Source organism: Ictidomys tridecemlineatus, chromosome 2 (genome assembly GCF_052094955.1).
Source record: "Ictidomys tridecemlineatus isolate mIctTri1 chromosome 2, mIctTri1.hap1, whole genome shotgun sequence".
NCBI lineage: Eukaryota > Metazoa > Chordata > Mammalia > Rodentia > Sciuridae > Ictidomys > Ictidomys tridecemlineatus.
In genome coordinates, this window is record NC_135478.1 from 57,235,660 (window position 1) to 57,257,883 (window position 22,224).

Below are 22,224 nucleotides of genomic sequence, written 5' to 3' on the forward strand. Positions count from 1 at the left end.
TATTCCTAGCATGCCCAAAGCCATGGTTTCAGTAAAGAAAAAAAATTAACTATCTTTTAAAATATCCAGTGTTTCTTAAATACTAATTTTCTCTTCTCAACTACTGATATCAATACTTCCCTATTCTTGGTAGTTATGGAGCAAAGAAATACACAGTGGCTGGTTGCCCCAGTTCTAAGAATTTTCCCCACTTAAAATTATCTCTAGACCTGTAATTCTCACTTTGGTTTGAAGGCAGATATACTGAAACCAGCTGAAATGCAATCTCTGAGTCTTCTTATTACCTTCAAAATTACCTAATTTTGTGCCCTCCCCATTACCCTTCTCTTTGCTTTTCCAAAGCAGTCTCTATATCTGTGGTGTTGATTTTTTTAAAAAATTGTTGTTTATTTTTCCACAACTTTTTCTGCCCAATCAGAAACTCTGTCTTATACAATTTCGAGGGACTGGGTTTTGGTTTAGTGGTAGAGTGCTTGACTAGCACATATAAAGTACTGGGTTTGATCCTCAGAACCGCATAAAATAAAGGTATTGTGTCCATTTACAGCTAAAAATATCTTAAAACTTGATCTGGTTATGCCCTGAACTAAGACACAATGGCTTTTTATTTAGATTTTCTAAAGGGCAGTTTGTTCCTTTTCCGTTTCCAGAATGTGTTTTGTGGATCAAGGAGCATTGGAAACATCTTTGAATGTATTCACAATGTAGAACCAAAGACCTGCTAAGTCAGAACATACATTTTGTACATTGGCCCCACCCCAACATATGATTCACTAAAATTTGAGAATTCTTGTGCATGCTTAATCTTCTACAAATTTCTCTAACTTAACTTGCCCATTTGATGTTTCTTTTTGCTTTGTTATTTTGTTATTGGTACTGGGGATTGAACCCAGGGGTACCTAACTACTGGGCTACATTCCATTCCTTTTTATATTTTATTTAGCGACAGGCTTTTGCTGAATTTTTTTGAGGGCCTCATTAAGTTACTCAGCTGGCATTGGATTCAAAATTCTCCATTTGTAGCCTCCAGAGCTTCTGGGAATGTAGGCGTGCACCATGTGCCTGTCCATTTAATTTGCCTATTTAAAATTCTCCCTATCTTGTCCCCCAAATTGTAGGTGTATTAGAAGTCATTATCTTTCCAGGGAACATTTTATCAGGCCATGATCAATGTTCACCTGCTTCTTTTTCCTTTCCTTTTTTTTTTTGTTGTCTTTAGTCTTTTCTCATTCTTCATTCCCACTTCTTCCCTACCCCCTTACTTATTTCTCAACTTTCCTCTAATCTAAGCAGGTCTGGAAATGGACCTAATAATTCAGCTCCTCTAGGGCCCCTCCAACTTACCCTGTGCTTGCAACTTGATAAGATACACTAATTCAATCTCCTTACTATTTATTATTTTCATTTCTTCCAGTATTAAATCATACTAGTGCGCATGTTTTAAATAAGCATTATATCCAATGATTTTATAATGAGTGGCTCTTACCTTCTGTATGTCCACTTACACCATCTTTTGCTCTTTGATGTGCTTCACCAAATAAATGACCAACATTACTCTGAGGAAGAATCTGAGAGATACTCTGAAAAATTAATAACACTAATGAGTTGTATGAAGATTTCCTAATTCCTATTCTAAAGAGACACCTAATTTTACAGATTTGAAATAAATTTGGACTTAACTAGAGAAGTACACATTGGAAATTGAAATATTTTATATCAGAGTGTCATGTATCCTCTGCAAATCAGCCAAATATTATATTCATTTGTCTACTAACTCTATTAAACCAGGATAGGAAGACAATGGAAAACTACCAACATGGGGGCTGGGGTTGTGGCTCAGTGGCAGAGGGCTTGCCATGCATGTTTGAGGCACTGGTTTCATTTCTCATCACTGCATATAAATGAGTCAAACAAAGGTCCATAAACAACAACAAAAAATGATAATAAAAGAAAACTAACTGATGTGCATATTTTCTATCAGGAAGTAACTTCCTTATACCTAACATTACTCATATTTTACCACTAAAAACAAGAAGACCCTCCACCATATATAACATATATAATATATAATATGTATAATTTATGCAAGTTGTATATATATATATATATATATATATATATATATATATATATGATGCTACACATCATTAATCTTTAAAACATTCTAATTATAAGCTTTTAGTGCTGAACTAAGGGGCTTTGTTATAGAGACTGAATTATGTCACATCAAGTAGAAAAAAAGCCATGCTCCCACTTTCTTATTCAGGTAAGCAGGGGCTTACAGAAATCTAAATTTCTTTTGATGAATCTTTTACTGATAGAAAATCTAGTTTAATGATAAACTTGTTTTGTAAAGGTTTTCTTTTTTTAATATATGATGGTAGAGTATGCATCAGTTTCCACTCAAGAATAAAACTATAAAATATTATACTATGGTAAAAAGCGTGTATGTAGATGCATACAGTGGTAACTGATTGCACCCTGAATTTGAGACACATCAACTGATGTGTGACTATATAAACATTGGTAAGGGGCAAGCAGTGAAGTGAAACTACAGAGAGCCAATGAACAGATAAAATCCAGAAATATATATTTTTAGAGTAATAAAAGAGTTCATAAAATATTTTATCTTCAACAGTTGTCAGAGGAAAACTGTCTAGGTGGAAGCTCTTCTCTGGTAGGCGCACACAATCTATAATCTCAAGAAAATCATATTTTAAATTCCAGTAATGAGTTTCATCCAGTTGGATTCTGCCTGAGATGTCAATGGAGGACAGGTGCACTGCAGATTCTTAGCAGAATTATGAGTGCCTACTCAAGAAACTTCTTCACTTGGGTGTCCCTTTTCTAGACTTTCTTGATGGGAGATTAGAAACTCTGCATTTATGTTCTTATATTTCCAGTACCCAACAATGACATGAATTTGGTAGGTCAGGAAGCATCCAAAACACAAGTCAGTCTCTATCAGATATACTAATTGAGACACAGATCTGTAGGGAGCTCTGGAAAGCTGTAGTCATGGCTACATGGCCAGCCAAGGGATAGAAATTGAGGTGAGTTTCAATTAAATGTGCCTGTAGGAACTATGTGACAGTGTGTGTCAGGATTGATTCTGGTAGAAAAGTTCCTGCTACAATCTCCAGAGGGGAGAGCTGATCTCCCAAGTCAGGCCATCTCACTATGCTCAGAGGCATGTGAAGGAAGAATCACCACTTCTTCAACTGAAGCAATTATAGTCACTTCCTTGGTGATTCACCAAGGGGGTACCCCCTTTAGAAATGTCCCATTGCTGCAACTCTGTTTTTGAGATATCAGAATCTCTTGCATGTTTAATCTCCAAGACACAGGGACTAACTCTCTTTATTTGAATTGTAGATACCCACACTTTTGGTTCAGATTAACAGAGATGTGTTGAAAAATCTGAGCGGAAGGAAGTATGATGTGCTGTTTTGCCACCTTATGGAATGAAGGGCAGTGGGGACATCTCCATGTTAAAACTGGTGTTTAGAGATTAGTAACAGGAAAGAAGATGAGCTGTGTGTGGTTTTCTGGGGTAGAATATTTTGGGGAGTGCTTGAAAAGGTCTTGTGAAAAGCTTGTTTCCTGCATCTCCCATAACCAAGCACAGATCCTGCATGCAGTCCACCTCTACCATGCTTAGAGAAAATGAAACCAAAAACCACAGAGACTTGGAGTCTTGCATGACCCTGAGCTCACTAAAAGAAGTTGGAAATTAGGGTTTTCAGCACAGACAGACTCACATGGTTTATGTGTGAGAGTTTTGTTGATAGCTCCTACTATAGCCAGAGTCCAATCCTCAGGTCCACAAAAACCAATATTGTGAATGATTTACCTCTTCATATGAAAATGGTCCTATAGCACTTCCTGGTAGGCATGGGTGAAAATTTTCCACATCCAAGACTCCACAATCAGTACTGGCCTGTTTGGGCTAGAATTGAGAAGAAACGAGTACAACTGTAGCTACTCCCCAGAAACACCCCCAAAATGGTTAATCTTTAAACTAGAAGTTGGGAAAGAAACTGTCTATATTTGGTTTACATCAGATAAGGAAATCATATATTTTTCTTGGCATTGCATCTTTAAGTGGCTTTTCTTATCATTTGTTTTTCATTTTCTAACTTACATGATCTTTTAACTTTCTTTGTACTTGTTTTCTTATTTTTCATTGGTATTTGCACTATTTTTATTCTTCATTTTTTCCTTATTCTCCATTTTTCTATTTCACCACTTTTTTTCTATATATTTTAGTATTAATTTTAGAATCACTAACACATACATTTTGGGCATTATTTTTTATTACCACTTCTGCATTGGTTTCTGGAGTTGTAGAGACAATTTTTAAAAGTTTTTGTTTTGGTCATAAATCAACATGTGTTTAGCTCCTAACTTTTTGATATTAATGATGGCTATTATTTTCTCTTAAAGTGCTTTGTGTTAATGGTCCTAGCACTTCTGTCAATGAGTTGGGACTTTGAAAATAGATCATACATTCTGTTCAGGGAATACCTGAAGAGAAATCTACTCAACAAAATGATCCACATCTAAGAGGGGAATAGAAACCTATTTGAACACCTGCACAAAACTCTGCATGTTAAACAGGAAACATGAGAGAAAAAGACAGTAAGACACTACACAAAGTGATTAATTTCCCAATAATTTAATCCACATACATTGATGTGTAGGATATGCTGAGCAAAGAATTCAAAAAATTTATTATGAAAATAGTTCAAGGAACTAAAGGATTAAAACATGAATTAATGAAGGCAATCCAGGTTTTGATAGAACATCTCCACAATAAGAGTTTCTGGAAAAAAAAGGAGAGAATTCAAGCTCCCATTCACCTGCCTCTCGCAGACAAACCGCTGTGACTCAACACTAAATGATCCCACTGAAACAACTGGTCAGCCGTTGTGAACCTACGGAGGTTAATACCAACCAATCCTTCATAGGCACTGGCCACAGGATTGAGATGGGGCTTGGGAGAGCCAGTCAGGGCCCACCTGTTGCATGGGTCACCCGGCAAAGGGAACGAACTGACGCCATTTGCATAGGATACCACCATGACAGAGAACTGACATCACCAGAATGCGGTGGAGGAGATAACTTCATTAAAACCAGCGGTGAAAGTGACATCTTCCCTTCCCTTCTAATACCTTTCCTCCCAAGCATCAAATAAATTCATAGGAGTAAACAGTAACTCAGCAGTCAAACAGAACAAGAAGTAACATGAGTAGCATGAAAAAGCAAGGAAGAAAAGGAGTACAAATAATGCAGGAAAGCCTAAATATTCAGAAGGACCTAAAGGCATCAGAAAAATGGCCAAATAAAGAACTCAAGGAATACCTTAGACCGATGGAATGAAATCTTAAAAAGGATATGAGACAGCAAATTCAAACAGTGAAAGAACACATTGAAAATGAATTACAGAAACAGATAAAAGAAGCAAATAAGCATCTTTATCAGAAAATAGAGATTATTAAAAATTCAAACAATAATTCTAGAAATGAAGGAAACTATAAACCAAATTAAAAACTCAAAGGAGAGTATCACTAACAGAGTGGAGCAAGTAGAAGCCAGGATGTCAGATAATGAAGACAAAATATATCATCTTGAAAAGAGTCTAGCCAACTCAGAAAGGCTGGTAAAAATCACAAGAAAAACATCCAAGAGATATGGGATAACATAAAAAAAAAAACTTAAGAGTCATCAGGATAGAAGAAGGTATAGAGGTTCAAACTAAGGGAATGAGCAACCTTCTGAATGAAATAATTATAGAAAACTTTCCAGAAATAAAAAAAAAACGGATATACAAACTGACCATGCATACAGGAAACCGAGCATACAAAATCACAGTAGACCAATGCCAAGACACATTGTTATGAAGATATCCAATATAAGAACAAAGAGAAAATATTAAAAGCTACAAGAGAAAGGAGGCAGATTACATTCAGGGGTAAACCAATAAGGTTAACAACGGATTTTTCATCACAGACGCTGAAAGTGAGAAGATCCTGGAACAACGTATTTTAAACACTGAAAGACAATGGATGCCAAGCAAGAATTTTGTATCCAGCAAAATTAAGCTTCAGGTATGACAAAAAAATAAAAATCTTTCATGATAAACAAACGTTAAAATAATTTGCAGCCAGAAAACCAGCATTGCAAAGCATCTTGAGCAAAACACTACACGAGGAAGAAATGAAAAACAATAACCAAAACCAACTATGGAAAGTACCTCAGTAAAGACAGAGGGTTGGGGGAAATCTAATCATGGAGAAAAAAAATAAATTAAAAAAATGATAAATAATCAAACATGGCTGGCAGTACAAACCATATATCAATAGTAACTCTAAACGTTAATGGCTTAAACTCTCCAATAAAGCGACATAGGCTGGTAACATGGATTAAAAAAACAAATCCAACAACACGCTGCCTCCAGGAGACACATCTGATTGGAAAAGACATACATAGGCTGAAGGTGAAAGGTTGGGAAAAAATATACCACTCACACAGTCCACATAAGCAAGCAGGGTTGGCCATCCTCATATCAAATAAAATTGACTTCAAGACTAAGTTAATCAAAAGGGATAAGGAAGGACATTATATACTGTTAAAAGGAACCATTCACCAACAAGACATAACTATTATCAATATTTATGCACCAAATAATGGTGCTACAACATTCGTAAAACAAACTCTCCTCAAGTTCAAGAAACAAATAGACCACAACACAATAATTATGGGTGACTTTAACACACCTCTAACACCATTTGACAGATCCTCCAAACAAAAGTTGAATAAGGAAACTATAGAACTCAATATCACAATCAATAGCCTATACTTAACTGACATATATAGAATATATCAACCATCATCAAGTGGATATACTTTTTTCTCAGTAGCACATGGATCCTTCTCAAAAATAGACCATATATTATGCCATAGGGCAACCCTCAGTAAATATAAAGGGGTGGAGATAATACCATACATTTTATCTGATCATAATGGAATGAAACTGGAAATCAATGATAAAAGAAGAAAGGAAAAATCCTACATCACATGGAAAATGAACAATATGTTACTGAATGATCAATGGGTCACAGAAGACATAAAGGAGGAAATAAAAAATTCTTAGAAATAAATGAAAATACAGACACAACATATCTGAACCTAAGGGACACAATGAAAGCAATTTTAAGAGGGAAATTCATCACTTGGAGGTCATCCCTCAAAAAAAAAAGAAAAAAAACAACAAATAAATGAGCTCACACTTCATCTCAAAGCCCTAGAAAAGGAAGAGCAAAACAAGAACAAATGTAGCAGAAGGTAAGAAATAATTAAAATCAGAGTTGAAATCAACAAAATTGAAACAAAAGAAACTATTGAAAAAAAAGACAAAACTAAAAGTTGGTTCTTCGAAAAAATAAATAAGATCGACAAACCCTTAGCCATGCTAAACAAGAAAAGAAGAGAGAGAACTCAAATTACTAACATATGGGATGAAAAAGGCAATATCACAACAGATGCTACAGAAATACAGAAGACAACAAGAAATTATTTTGAAAACCTATATTCCAATAAAATAGAAGATAGTGAAGACATTGATAAATTTCTTTTTTTTGCCATTAATTTTTTTTTAATTTTCATTTTTTTATTGATTGTTCAAAACATTACAGAGCTTATGATATATCATCTTTCATACATTTGACTCAATTGGGTTTTGAACTCCCCAAATACAAATTGCAGACTCACTTCTATTACATACTCACATTTTTACATAATGGCATATTAGTGACTGTTGTATTCTGCTACCTTTCCTATCCCCTACTATCCCCCTCCCCTCCCCTTCTCTCCTATCTTCCCTCTCTACCTCCTCTGTTGTTGTTCAATTCTCTCCCTTTTCCCCCCTCCCCCTTGCCCCTCATAATCTCTTATAAGTTTGTGTATCACTGAAGGTCTCCTACCATTTCCATATGCTTTCCCTTCTCTCTCCATTTCTCTCCCCCCATTCATCTTAGTTTACTGTTAGTCTTTTTCTCATGCTCTTCCTTCCTGTTCTATTCTTAGTGGTTCTCTTTATATCAAAGAAGACATTTGACATTTGTTTTTTAGGGCTGGGCTAGCTTCACTTAGCATAATCTGCTCTAATGCCATCCATTTCCCTGCAAATTCCATGATTTTGTCATTTTTAGTGCAGAGTAATACTCCATTGTGTATAGCTGCCACAATTTTTTTATCCACTCATCTATTGAAGGGCATCTAGGTTGGTTCCACAGTCTAGCTATTGTGAATTGTGCTGCTATAATCATTGATGTGACCCAGATTGAGTCAGGAGGATACACACAATTTGAACAGACCAATATCAATGGATGAAATAGAAGAAGCGTTCAAAAGACTACCAACCAAGAAAAGCCCAGGACTGCATGGATATACAGTGGAGTTTTACAAAACCTTTAAAGAAGAATTAATATGAATACTTTTCAAGTTATTCCAGGAAATAAAAAAAGAGAGAGCTCTTCCAAATTCATTCTATGAGGCCAACATCACCCTGATCCTGAAACCAGACAAAGACACTTCAAAGAAAGAAAACTACAGACCAATATCTCTAATGAACCTAGATGCAAAAATGCTCAATAAAATTCTGGCGAATTGGATACAAAAACACATCAAAACAATTGTGCAACATGATCAAGTAGGATTCATCCCTGGGATGCAAGGTTGGTTCAATATGCGGAAATCAATAAATGTTATTCACCACATCAATAGACTCAAAGATAAGAACCATATGATCATCTCAATAGACACAGAAAAAGCATTTGACAAAGTACAGCATAACTTTATGTTCAAAACATTAGAAAAACTAGGGATAACAGGAATTTACCTCAACATTGTAAAAGCTATCTATGCTAAGCCTCAGGCTAGCATCATTCTGAATGGAGAAAAATTCAAGGCATTCCCTGTAAAATCTGGAACAAGACAGGGATGCCCTCTATCACCACTTCTATTTAATATAATTCTCAAAAAACTGGCCAGAGAAATTAGAGAGATGAAAGAAATTAAAGGCATAAAAATTGGAAAAGAAGAACTTATATTATCACTATTTGCAGATGACATGATTCTATACCTACAAGACACAAAAGGGTCTACAAAGAAACGACTAGAACTAATAAATGAATTCAGCAAAGTGGCAGGATATAAAATCAACATTCATAAATCAAAGGCATTCCTGTATATCAGCGACATATCTTCTGAAATGTAAATAAGGAAAACCACCCCATTCACAATATCCTCAAAAAAATAATAAATTACTTGGGAATCAACCTATCAAAAGACATGAAAGATTTATACAATGAAAACTACAGAACCCTAAAGAGAGAAATAGAAGAAGATTTTGGAAGATGGAAAAATATACCCTGTTCATGGATAGGCAGAACTAACATCATCAAAATGGCGCTATTACCAAAAGTTCTCTATAGGTCTAATGCAATTCCAATCAAAATCTCAATGGCATTTCTTGTAGAAATAGATAAAGCAATCTTGAAATTCATATGGAAAAATAAAGACCCAGAATAGCAAAAGAAAATCTAAGCAGGAAGTGTGAATCAGGCAGCATAGCGATTCCAGATTTCAAACTATACTACAGAGAAATAGAAACAAAAACAGCATGATATTGGTATCAAAACAGGTGGGTGGAACAATGGTACAGAATAGAGGACACAGAGACTAATCCACAAAGTTACAACTATATTATATTTGATAAAGGGGTTAAAAGCATGCAATGGAGGAAGGATAGCATGTTAAACAAATGGTGTTGGGAAAACTGGAAATCCATATGCAACAAAATGAAACTGAATCCCCTTCTGTCGCCATGCACAAAAGTTAACTCAAAATGGATCAAGGAGCTTGATATCAAACAGAGACTCTGTGTCTGATAGAAGAAAATGTTGGCTACGATCTACATATTGTGGGTTTGGGCTCCAAATTCCTTAATAGGATATCCATAGCAAAAGAGTTAATAACAAGAATCAACAAATGGGACTTACTTAAACAAAAAAGTTTTTTTTTTCCTGCAAGAGAAACAATAAGAGAGGTAAATAGGGAGCCTACATCACGGGAACAAATTTTTAGTCCTCACACTTCAGATAGAGCCATAATATCCAGAGTATACAAAGAACTCAAAAAATTAAACAAGAATATAACAAATAACCCAATCAACAAATGGGCCAAGGACCTGAACAGACATTTCTCAGAGGAGGACATACAATCAATCAACAAGTACATGAAAAAATGCTCACCATCTCTAGCAGTCAGAGAAATGCAAATCAAAACCATCCTAAGATACCATCTCATTCCAGTAAGATTGGCAGCCATTATGAAGTCAAACAACAACGAGTGCTGGCGAGGATGTGGGGAAAAGGGTACACTTGTACATTGCTGGTGGGACTGCAAATTGGTGCGGCCAATATGGAAAGCAGTATGGAGATTCCTGGGAAAGCTGAGAATGGAACCACCATTTGACCCAGCTATTGCCCTTCTCGGACTATTCCCTGAAGACCTTAAATGAATCCGCTACAGGGATACTGCCACATCAATGTTCATAGCAGCACAATTCACAATAGCTAGACTGTGGAACCAACCCAGATGCCCTTCAATAGATGAATGGATAAAAAAATGTGGCATTTATACAAAATGGAGTATTACTCTGCACTAAAAATGACAAAATCATGGAATTTGCAGGGAAATGGATGGCATTAGAGCAGATTATGCTAAATGAAGCTAGCCAATCCCTAAGAAACAAATGTCAAATGTCTTCTTTGATATAATGAGAGCAACTAAGAACAGAGCAGGGAGGAAGAGCAGGAGGAAAAGATTAACATTAAACAGAGACATGATGTGGGAGGGAAAGAGAGAGAAAAGGGAAATTGCATGGAACTGGAAGGAGACCCTCATTGTTATACAAAATTACATATAAGAGGTTGTGAGGGGAATGGGAAAAAATAAGGAGAGAAATGAATTACAGTAGATGGGGTAGAGAGAGAAGATGGGAGGGGAGGGAAGGGGGGATAGTAGAGGATAGGAAAGGTAGCAGAATACAATAGTTACTAATATGGCATTATGTAAAAATGTAGATGTGTAACCAATGTGATTCTGCAATCTGTATTTGGGGTAAAAATGGGAATTCATAACCCTCTTGAATCTAATGTATGAAATATGATATGTCAAGAGGTTTGTAATGTTTTAAACAACCAATAAAAAAATTTTAAAAAAGGAGAAAATTTGAAAATAATACATTTGTTATTAGAAGTACTGCCAATGTACTACATCAGATAGATGAAAGAATGTTAAGGCTTGAAGACAAGGTGGATGATGTAGAACTTTCCTACAGTAATAAAAAGGAAAGACTTTTAAAAGAATATACAAGCATTTTACGACCACTTTAAAAGATCAACTGAGACTAAGCTCTTGAAGGAAGGAGTGTATATACAAACTGAAGGCATAGAAAAATTATTCAGTGAACTAGCACCAGAAACATACCCTTATTTGTGAAAATAATATGTACATCAGGCACAGAAAGCATTTAGAAGGCCAAATAGATATGGCCGAAAAAGAAACTGTCCACATTATATTTTGGTTAAAATTCCAAATTTCAGAGCTAAGAATGGTTTTTACAAATTCAAGAGAGAAGTACCAAGTCATTGATAAATGGTAATGTACCTGGATAACTCTAAGTGCCTTTATGTATATTAATGATGCACTAATTAAAACAACTACAAATAAATACAAAAAAAATCAGTAGAGAAGAAAGATAACAGAGGTAGGCAAGAAGGGAGAGTACTGGCGATCAAACTGGAAAAGTGTATACCAATCTTGTATGATTATTTCAAAATTAACCCCAATATTATATATGAAATAATTATCTAATTAAGAAAAAGAAGTAAACAGTGAGTAAAACTATAGAAACTGCATGAACACTTGAAGAATGAATAATACAATTGCATAATCAAAGGGTCACTGATGAAATCGGGGGTGGGGTGGGGAAGTTTTAAATAAACATCAGACCCATGTGAGAATCAAAACACAATATGGGATATAGTAAAAACAGTTCTTTTTTTTTTGTTCTTTGGTTTTTTCTTTTCTTTTATTGAGAAATTGTGTGTGTATGTGTATATAAAATAATGGGATTCAGTATAACAAATACAGAAATGCACATAATATATTTTGATAAATCTTACTACCCAGTACTTTTTCTTTCCCTCCCCATGTCTCTCCCCTAATGTACCAAAAGCAGTTGTATGAGGGAAGTTTATAGCAATAGCTACCTCCATTTAGAAATCTGAGATATTTCAAATTTAAAACCTCATGATGCATCCCAAGGTCTAAGAAAAACATTAATTCTAAAACCAATACAAAAAAAGAATTAATAAATGTCACAGCCAAATTTATAAAGTAGAAAGTTAAATTTAAAAAACCAACATAGTACTAATGAAACAAATAGTTGGTTGTTGAAAAGGTAAATAAGATTAATAAACCCTTAGCAAAGGTAAATAAAAAATAAAGAGAGAGAGAAGGAAGATACAAATGAATAAATCTAGAAACAAAAACAGAAATATAACAACAGATACCACTGAAATCCAGAGGATCTCTAGAGAGTGTAAAACTAGTATTTCAATGCATAGGAAAATCTAGATTATATTAAAGACTCAAATTGCAATACATGAAAAAAATCTAGAAGATATTGATGAAATATGTCCTAAAATTTTTGAATCAAAAGGATAGAGAAAAACAAATAGCTCAATACCAAGCAATTAATTTGAAGCAATAATAGAAGCCTCCAAGGCCAGAGGTGAATGCATTGCTAAATTTTATCAGATATTTAATGAAGAACTGATATTAATCCCCCCATTACATGTAAAAGCAAAGGAAAGATGCTTTCAAAGCAATTCTGTAAAGTATTACCCTGATTGGAAAAGTGAATGTGGACAGAACAAGGAAAAAACTAGAGACCAATATCCTTGAGGAACAAAATATAAAAATTCTCATAAAAATCTTTGCAAACCATATTCAGCAGCACATTACAAAATAACATACAATGTCAGGCATGGTGGTATATGTCTATATTCTCAGAAAGGTAGGGTGTTATTTCAGGCCCACTGTAATTTCAAAGCCAGCCTGGGAAAATTAGTGAGACCTGTATCAAAGTGAACAATAAAAGGGGCTGGGGGTGTGACTCAGTGGTACTGTGGTCCTGGTTTGAGTCTCTAGTTTCATATACAAAAAAAAGTACAAGCTGATTTTGCTCCAGGATAATTCAATAAATGCAAATCAATGGAACTAATACACCACATATAGAATCAAGGGCAAAACCAAATGATCATTTCATCAGCTGCAGGAAAAGCCTTTGACAAATTCAATGGCCCTTTATAATAAAGCTCTGAGGAACTAGAAATAAGAGAAGTTTATAACAAGATAATAAATACCAAGTGTATCAAACCCAAAGCCAATTATACTTAATGAAGAGGAACATTTTCTCTGAAATCAGAAAAATACAAGGATGTTCATTGCCACCAACCTCACTAATCACAGTACTTAAAATTTTAGACAAGAGAAAGAAATAAAAGGGATTCAAATAGAAAACTTAAAATTGTTAAATTATTTTTATATGCAAATTATATAGTCCTATTCTTAGAAGACCACAAATGTCATAAGAATTCTACTTCCAATGAATAAGTTCATCAGAGTAAAATGATACAAAATAAATATATATATAACAATAAATTGTCTATATACCAATAGCAAACCTGGAGAGAATAAAGCAAGGGTAATAGGTCATTCAAATAGCTTTAAAAATAGATAGGAATAACCCTAGTTAAGGAAGTGAATGTCCTCTTCAAGAAAAATTACAAATTACTGAAAAAGAAACTAAAGAAGACAACTGGAAGTAGAAAGATCTCTACTTCATGGAAAGGCAGAATTAATATTGTGAAAATGGCCATATACCATAAGTGAATTATAGATTCCATGCATTCCCATTCAAATTCAAATGATATTGTTCACAGAAATGTGGGGCAAATACAAAACAAATAAAACTACTCCTAAATTTATATGGAAGAAAAAAAATGACTTAGACAAAGTGATGCTGATCATAAGAGCAATGATGGATACACCACAATGCCCAATTTCAAAATATAAAACAGAGCCACAGTAATAAAAACCATGGTCTTGGTGAGAAGGAAGACCCATAGACCAATGAAATAGAAGAGAAGTCAGAGAGCCAAACCCACAGAAGTACATTCATGTGATTCTAGGCAAAGTTGCCAAAAAAATATTTTGGAGAAAAGACAAAAGACATTTTAGAAATAGTGTTGGGAAAACTAGATATCCATATGTAAAAGAAAACTAGATGACTATTTTCTAACACTGTACAAGAGTTCATTCAAAAAGGACTAAAAACATATGTACCAGACTAGAAGGTTTACAACTGCTAGAAGAAAATATATTCAAAACACTTAAGTATGTAGGCAATGACTTCCTGAATAGAGATTCCTACAGCTCAGAAAATAATAGCAACAATGGATAAGAGAGAGTGCTTCAAACTGAAAAATTCCTGCATAGTAAGTGAAACATATTAACAGTATGAAGAGGTAGCCTCCAGAATTGGAGAAAAGCTTTGCCAGCTACTCTTCTGACAGAAGGTTAATATCCTGAAAATATTAACACAAACATCTTAACACCAGAAACACAAAAATCTTCTCAATCAATGAGCAAATTCACAGCTGGTTCTCAAAATAAGAGATATAAATGGCCGACACTTTGGTTAAAAAATGCATAACATCTTTAGCAATCAGGGAAATGTAAATCAAAACAACATCAAGCCTCCATTTTCCACCATTCAAAAAAGTAATCATCAAGAAAACAAATAATAGTGGGAAAATTGAGGAGAAAATCTCTTATACGCTATTGGAAATTTGTATGAAGGCTACTCAAAAAACTGAACATAAAACTACTTTATGATACAACTATACTACTCAGTACTTACAGGAAAATATTAAAGTCAGCTTACTTTAGAGATATACATATGCCCATCTTTACCATGACACCATTCAAAATAGGCAAGTTAAAGAATCAAGCTAGATGTTAACAAAAAAAAATGAATAAAGAAAATGTATTATATATACACAAGGAAGATTTTTACACATAGAAAACAACAAAACTAAATCCATTTTAGGAAAATGAATGGCATAGGGAAGCATAATGTTAAGTAATATAAACCAGACTCAGAAAACAAGTATTATATATTGCTCTCATATAGAAAACTAGAGGTAGAAATGTTCAACATGAAAATAGATGAATAATAAATTTTATCCATTAGCATACATAAAATTGGGAGTATGGATAAAGAAATGTTAAAGTTAGTATTGGGGGAGTATAATTGATCTATATGTATGTACAAACATGCCACCATAAAAATTTTGTGTAATTTTTTTAAATTAACCATCTTTTTAAAATTTTCAGAACTTTATTTATTTTTTATTTATCATGTTCATTACCACTATTACTTGTTCTGTTTAGATTTATATTTTCTTTGAATAGCAGTTATATATATATATATATATATATATATATATATATATATATATATATATAATTGATTTCTTTTTAGTTATATGTGACAGTAGAGTTCATTCTGATATAATTCAACAAGCACTAACCATCAATAAATTAAGTTTATATTAATTGATACTAAATATAAATTACTTGAAGGTTTAATAAGAACAGAAGTAAAGAAACTATTGATTTTTAAGTGTCTAAAATATGCCTCATTTATTTGTTTATTTCTCTATTCATTATAATCACAAAATTATTGTGATGGTAATCCCACACCCTGCCTCCTAGTCATTCAAGAATGTCAAGAGTAAAAAACAGACAAATATGACACATTGTTCAAATATCCAGCATGTACTTCCCCAAATATTCCTATGTTTGGACTAATATTGAGTTGCTACTCTTATTAATTTCAATATTTCTTATTTTAAGTATCAGCCATCTTGACTCTCTTATTCAATCTGGATACTTATCTTGCTCTTCATATGCATCCCCTTTTCTCAGCTTCATATTTATAAAGCTGTTCTTTTGGCTTCTTTTCTATTTCTTTCTTTCCATAAGGGCACACCAAAGAATTGTTTATTCCTGCCACATTCTGTCAATGTTAATTCACCTGTTGCTATCCTTGTTTTCTATTGTAATTTTGTAGTCTTATTTCTTTCTAGCATTTTTGTCATCATGGAAGATGATATGCAAAAAAAAGAAAAAAAGAATGAAAGAGGTTTTAAAAAATTACCTTTGATTCAGGTGATGAAAAGAAAGGACAATCATTCTTTATTCTGATTGCTTGCACAAGTGTTTCAACTACATCCTTCTTTTGACTGGCAGGGTTACTGTTGTCAGGTAAGTTTCCACTCTTTTGGTTCCCAGTGTCATATTTTACTTCTAACAATAAAAACAAAATAAATGATATACAAAAATTCTGTAATTTCAAGTCAATAAGCTGCACAACATCAGGCAGTCTTCAAATAGCTTACCATCCTTCATGGATTGTCTGGAAGCTTCAGTTAATTCTCCTCCTTCTTCTGGGATGTTCTAGGGAAAAAGAGATTAAGATATAATAAGAAACAAAGTTAAAAAATTAATTAATGTTCTCCATGACTGTAGGTACAATAGAATAAGCATGTTGATGCATACTCAAACTATAATTTTCTCACTTACTAAGCTATACCTTCTAATGAGGAAAGGATTATGAGCCATGACATAGAGATTTCCAAAATGTACTCTTCTTATCTTCAATTGATTTTTACACAAATACTGAAATCCATTATACTATTTTCTTAAGCTGAATGATGTAGGATAAAAATTGTAGCCATCTTTACTTAGAGTACTTTTGAAAAAGACTAACAATATGAGAAATTATATATGGTATTTTAATGTGTTTTATGACTTATATTGGCATGAATTACCTCTTGTGGGGAAAGCTGTCAGATATGAGCTTTAAGAGTATCTATTAAAGAAGAGTGATTGGATACATAAACAGTATAAGTTTTGTCCATCCTATGTGTCAAATAGCTCAAGATAAATGATTATTCAAATTTTTCTCCTTCCAAGGAAAAGAGGAATGACAAAAAAAATCATGTGGGAGTGATATCAATGAATAAAAACCACACAGTGTTGTTAAACAGAAACATTAACTCAATGACCAAACCACAGTGACAGAGATGGCACAATGAATAGACAATGAAGAGATGTTTTCTTCAAGGAAAATAGTATTAGAGTAAGTCATTTGTTTTAGAAAGGGGCATATCGTCTTTTTATTCCAGTAACTTCATATAATTGAGTTAACAATAAGATATAAAACAATAAAACATTTTTTTATAAACCAGGTGGTGCTGCAAATCATATCACCAGGTTTGCTTGACATAGGTAACAAGACAGTGGAAGAAGTCCTTTTTTTTGCATTACAATTCTTAATACACCTTTATACTACAGTTTATCATCTCCTGGTTAGTATGTAGGTTAGTATATAAGGTATGTTGACACCAAATTTACATCTTCACATGTGTATTTGTATAATGAAAGATAAGTAAGAAGGATTCTTCCTTTATAGCACCAATTTGAGATAACTTACTCAAACTTTCACATACCATATATTAAAAGAGAATACAAACTTAAAGCATATTTTTGAATTCAGTAGACTTAATTACTAGTTGTCTGATGCATATTACATTACTTAGGACATTTCAGCAAGTAGACATTTATTTTCTCCACATTTACTCATGTTCAATACTGTGTATAACACCAGCTTTTAGAAATGGTGCATTTCTCCAGGCCAAATGAGCTCAGTTAAGCTATGAATAATACCATAATAGCATTCTAAGTGGAACACACTATGATAGCTCTATATTAATTTCCCCCAAATAAATATTACACACTTCTTTTTCACATAATATTTAGCTCTTAATCACTGAAATAAAATTAAAGTCATTTCAAAAACAAAATTTAAAATTTAAATTTTATTTTACTACTCCAGGATTTTTACAAATATATTTCTAACCTGGAATAGTTCATAAAAATAGTAGTGTTTTACAATGAATATTTAAGTAAATACAGAAACTAAAATTTGAAATTTCAGAATGTGACATAGAATTTAGATATTTTAAGAAATTATAATGGAAAAACAACAATTCTGAAACTAAAGTATTACTACAATTATTGAGAGTCTCTGCTTCTAGAACTGATTATTACTTTGCACACACCATCTATTCTTCAATTAGATGAAGAGTAAATTTTTAGAAAAGTTCATTACCTCATTTTTTTTAGATTTGTATTGGTTCTTTTTAGTTATACATCACAATAGATGTTATATACTAGCATATAATTATAAAATTATAGAATATAATTTGTTCTAATTCAGGACCTAGTACTTCCTTCTGTTCTACTAATCTTTCTGTTATTTACAGTAGTTTTTTTTTTTAAATTACTGTCACTTTTAGTGGAAAGACTCAGAAAGTATGGATATGTAAACACTTTTTAATACAAGTATTAAGATACATATTCTAAACTTTTGGTTGCCACAATTCCCAATATTATTTTAGTATAAATACAGAGCCAAGGAGAGAAATAGAGAATAAAAATCTCTGAAAATGTTATGATAGTAAAACATTAACCAAGGGTTCAAATGAATAAAGAAAAGCTATGTGCAATGTATATTATACATTCCAAACTAAAAGCACCAGGGAAATTTCATGATTCTAGAAAAATTAATTTAGGCATTAAATTATTAAAGTATTATAAGTCTTGTTAAACTAAGAAAATTTTCATATAAAATGTCAGAAAAAAATATAGCAGAATTTTCAGCATTAACATCTTAAAAACACAAAATTCAGAGCAAGAACATGAATTTTACAAAATATCCCTTTACCTTAATATGAGCTTCATAGTTGTTCTCAATCATTTCAAAGCAGGACTCACCTGGATGAGTTTTTTGGGTAGATCTTTAGAAAAAAAATGTACAACAACAATGGGTGAGTTATTTTATTTTAAAAATAAAGTCTGTTTAAAGTTTAGGTATAATTTATTAAATGGTGGTTCTTGATTGAAATAATTAAAATATGACCTCCATTTACAAAAAAAGCTCATATTCACTTCCTTCTGCCTCTTCTGCTGTAAATCTATAAATATTCAATGAATGTACTCTGAGTTCCAATTCAGAGTGATAGTCAATACAGCAGCAGAACCTGAGGACAATTTATACTTGCAAACTGCCAGGCTTAAGGCTGAACTTAAACCCAAGTAATGGCTGACATTTTTTTTCCACCTGAACTGAAACAAATCTCTGATAACCCAAGACAAGGTAACAAGATGCGTAATTCCCTCTCTTGAATATCTATGAGTCAAATACTAAGGAAGAGGGCTTGAAAATGGCAGTCTTTGTTCTTCAGCATGGAAATCACCAATAGAAATACTGTATTTATTCCCTTTACCCACAAACAGAGCACAGAGTTCTCTGAAACTTAAAAAAAAAATTGAAAGTTAAAAAGTGAATATATATGTTATTTAGAATACTTTTGTCAGAAAAATTGAAATAAATTATAAAATTAATTTTTCCTATATAGGTCCAACTTTATTCAGGTCCAAATAAACTAGCAAGCACTTTAAAACCTTTATAGGCACTCAGATGCTCAAGGGGAAAGACTACCATAAAAGCAGAGTCTTGGTGTTCATACCTCTGTTTCCCTAACCATTATATAAGTGTCTTCCTTCCTCTGGGAATCCATTTCCCAGTACCTCATCTGCAGAACTCAGTGGCAGTCTCCAAACTTGAAATTTATATCCCATGAATATGCAGATTCCTGACACAAGGGTAAACTAAATGGAGTCTCAATGGCCTGTCTAAATACCTTACCAACTACTCAACTGAATCTTTGTAATGACTTTGCCTGTCAATCATTCCTGCACCCAATAGTACATGTACATTGTAAGAACACCAGCAAGTTGGAAAGAAAGTGAAGGTTAACGGACACCCACTTTGGGCCACAGATCCATATATTCCAACAAATTTTATCCATGTATTCTAACAAATTCACTAGTCTCTAATTCACTCTTGCATAACAAGGATGCAAACAAAAAAAAATACAAGCTATCAGAATCCTCTAAATATTGTATTAAAATGCCTTTAGAGAGAGCTTTTAATATTAATTCCTGTTTTGTGTGCATCAAACAGATCATAAACCCCAAGATTTTAGACTGTTTTCTAAAACCCTTATTCCTATGAGATACAGTATTGTTACTCTTCAAAATAGTCCCTTTCTTCATTAATTAAATTTGATCCTCTATTACACTGGTCACTTAATAGTTCTAGTCTTGTCCTCTTTATTTGGGGTTCCTATAGTCAGTCCTCATTCTATTATGAAAAAAAATTCACCTTAAAAATTATAACCAGGGGCTGGGGATGTGGTTCAAGTGGTAGGCGCTCCCTGGCATGTGCATGACGCTGGATTTGATCCTCAGCACCACATAAAAATAAAATTAAAGATGTGGTGGTATACCAAAAACTGAAAAATAAGTATTAAAAAATTCTCTCTCTCTCTCTCTCTCTCTCTCTCTCTCTCTCTCTCTCTCTCCCTCCCTCTCTCTCTCAAGAAAAAATAATAACCAGTAAATGTACTAAGCTTAGAACTAAGGAACTGGAGTTCAAATATCATTGCTGTCATCATTTGTACCCACAAAAGCCCCTTTAATATTTTTAAATTTCAGGTTCATTCTCAAAATTATCATTTGGCCAGCATGTCAAATACATGTTGAAAGACTAGATGGTTGCTAAAATTCTTTAAAATTCTGAAATTCTCTGAATTTTCAAATCTGTCAGCAGAAAAAGAAATAATATTCAATTCAATTGACAAAATAAAAACACAAATGGAAAAAAACAGAAAATACAAATAAAAATTAAATCAGAGATTATAGTAATAGAAAAAAAGGATCAAAGTAAAAGTCTTCATAAAATGGATGGGATAGTAATTAAAGAGAAACTTATTGGAAAATCAGGAAGTAGAGAAATCAAAATGTCCTCTAAGTATTAATATAATTAATACAACATTGTCTAAACAATGTTATTCTTCACTTCCAGAAAAATAATTTTTCTATAGCACTTGTCTGATCTTGTTTATTAGAAAACCATGTGGCCATAGATCTGTGAGATTTTACATAAAAGATTTGTGTATTAAAAAAACAAACAAACCAAAAGAAAACTGGTTACCAGTAAACTTTCAAAGTCAGGACAAATTCGTTGACTATAACCCGGCTTCTCAGTTAAAATATAAATCAGAATTAACACATAATTGCCTTTAACTTTCTAAACTGATGATATAGAATTGATGATACATCTCGGTATCAATCTGTACATTGTGACAACACAATGGAGTTGTCAGCCAGGTAAGGCTACAGTCTAACCACAGGCCCAACACTTATTAAATAGGCAAATATGGGACAAATAGTCATCTCTATAAATGACTGCTGCTTTATTAGTAATTAACAGGTTATAATAGCACAGACACTTTCAAAGTGTTTGTAAGAAAACTTTAGGAAAAAAGTGTTAACTGAATGTGGTGTCTGTCCCAGAATAGAATACTCAACAAATCCTTATATCTTCACTCTCCACTTAGTTAGTAGATATTTTTCATTTAAAATCTATAAATTCATACCTTCTTAATGAGTCATCTTTAGAACTTTCTTTTACTATTAAAGAAAACAGTAAAATATATATTTAATCAAAAACAGAAATGTAAAATACTAAACGTTGATGACTGATGTTTTATTATAAAATATTCCTTTAGGCCCATACTTAGAGAAGTTTTAAAATTAACATTAATTATATTTCTGACAGGCAAGCAATGATTAACAACTCCTATGTCTCCTACTATGTACTTATCAAATGCAAGGAAGATACAAGAAAATTGCAAAAATTTGATAATTAAAAGTAAATAATTACCATAATCATAATCCTTACTAAAAGCTTCAAGATGAAAGAAAACCTTATCATTGTCACATAAAATAGCATAAAGATATCAGTATCAAACAAGGGGAGACATGATGGTTGATTAGCAGGAAGTGGCTTTTCTCACAGCTCCACCACATGGGACTCAGAGTGAGAAAACT

The 22,224-nt window shown here is 33.0% G+C and overlaps 1 protein-coding gene across 1 annotated transcript in view; it reads right to left on the reverse strand.

Moving 5' to 3' along the window:
* LOC144375088 (ankyrin repeat domain-containing protein 26-like) overlaps positions 1 to 22,224 on the reverse strand; it is a 62,505-nt gene that overhangs the window by 25,268 nt on the left and 15,013 nt on the right. The window contains exons 3-7 of the mRNA XM_078038639.1: positions 18,992 to 19,064; positions 16,602 to 16,659; positions 16,361 to 16,509; positions 3,854 to 3,949; positions 1,487 to 1,580 (exon numbers count right to left, since the gene is read on the reverse strand). Of these exons, the coding sequence (XP_077894765.1) occupies positions 1,487 to 1,580; positions 3,854 to 3,949; positions 16,361 to 16,509; positions 16,602 to 16,659; positions 18,992 to 19,024 (430 nt within the window). The 5' untranslated portion in view covers positions 19,025 to 19,064. The remainder of the gene's footprint in view (positions 1 to 1,486; positions 1,581 to 3,853; positions 3,950 to 16,360; positions 16,510 to 16,601; positions 16,660 to 18,991; positions 19,065 to 22,224) is intronic.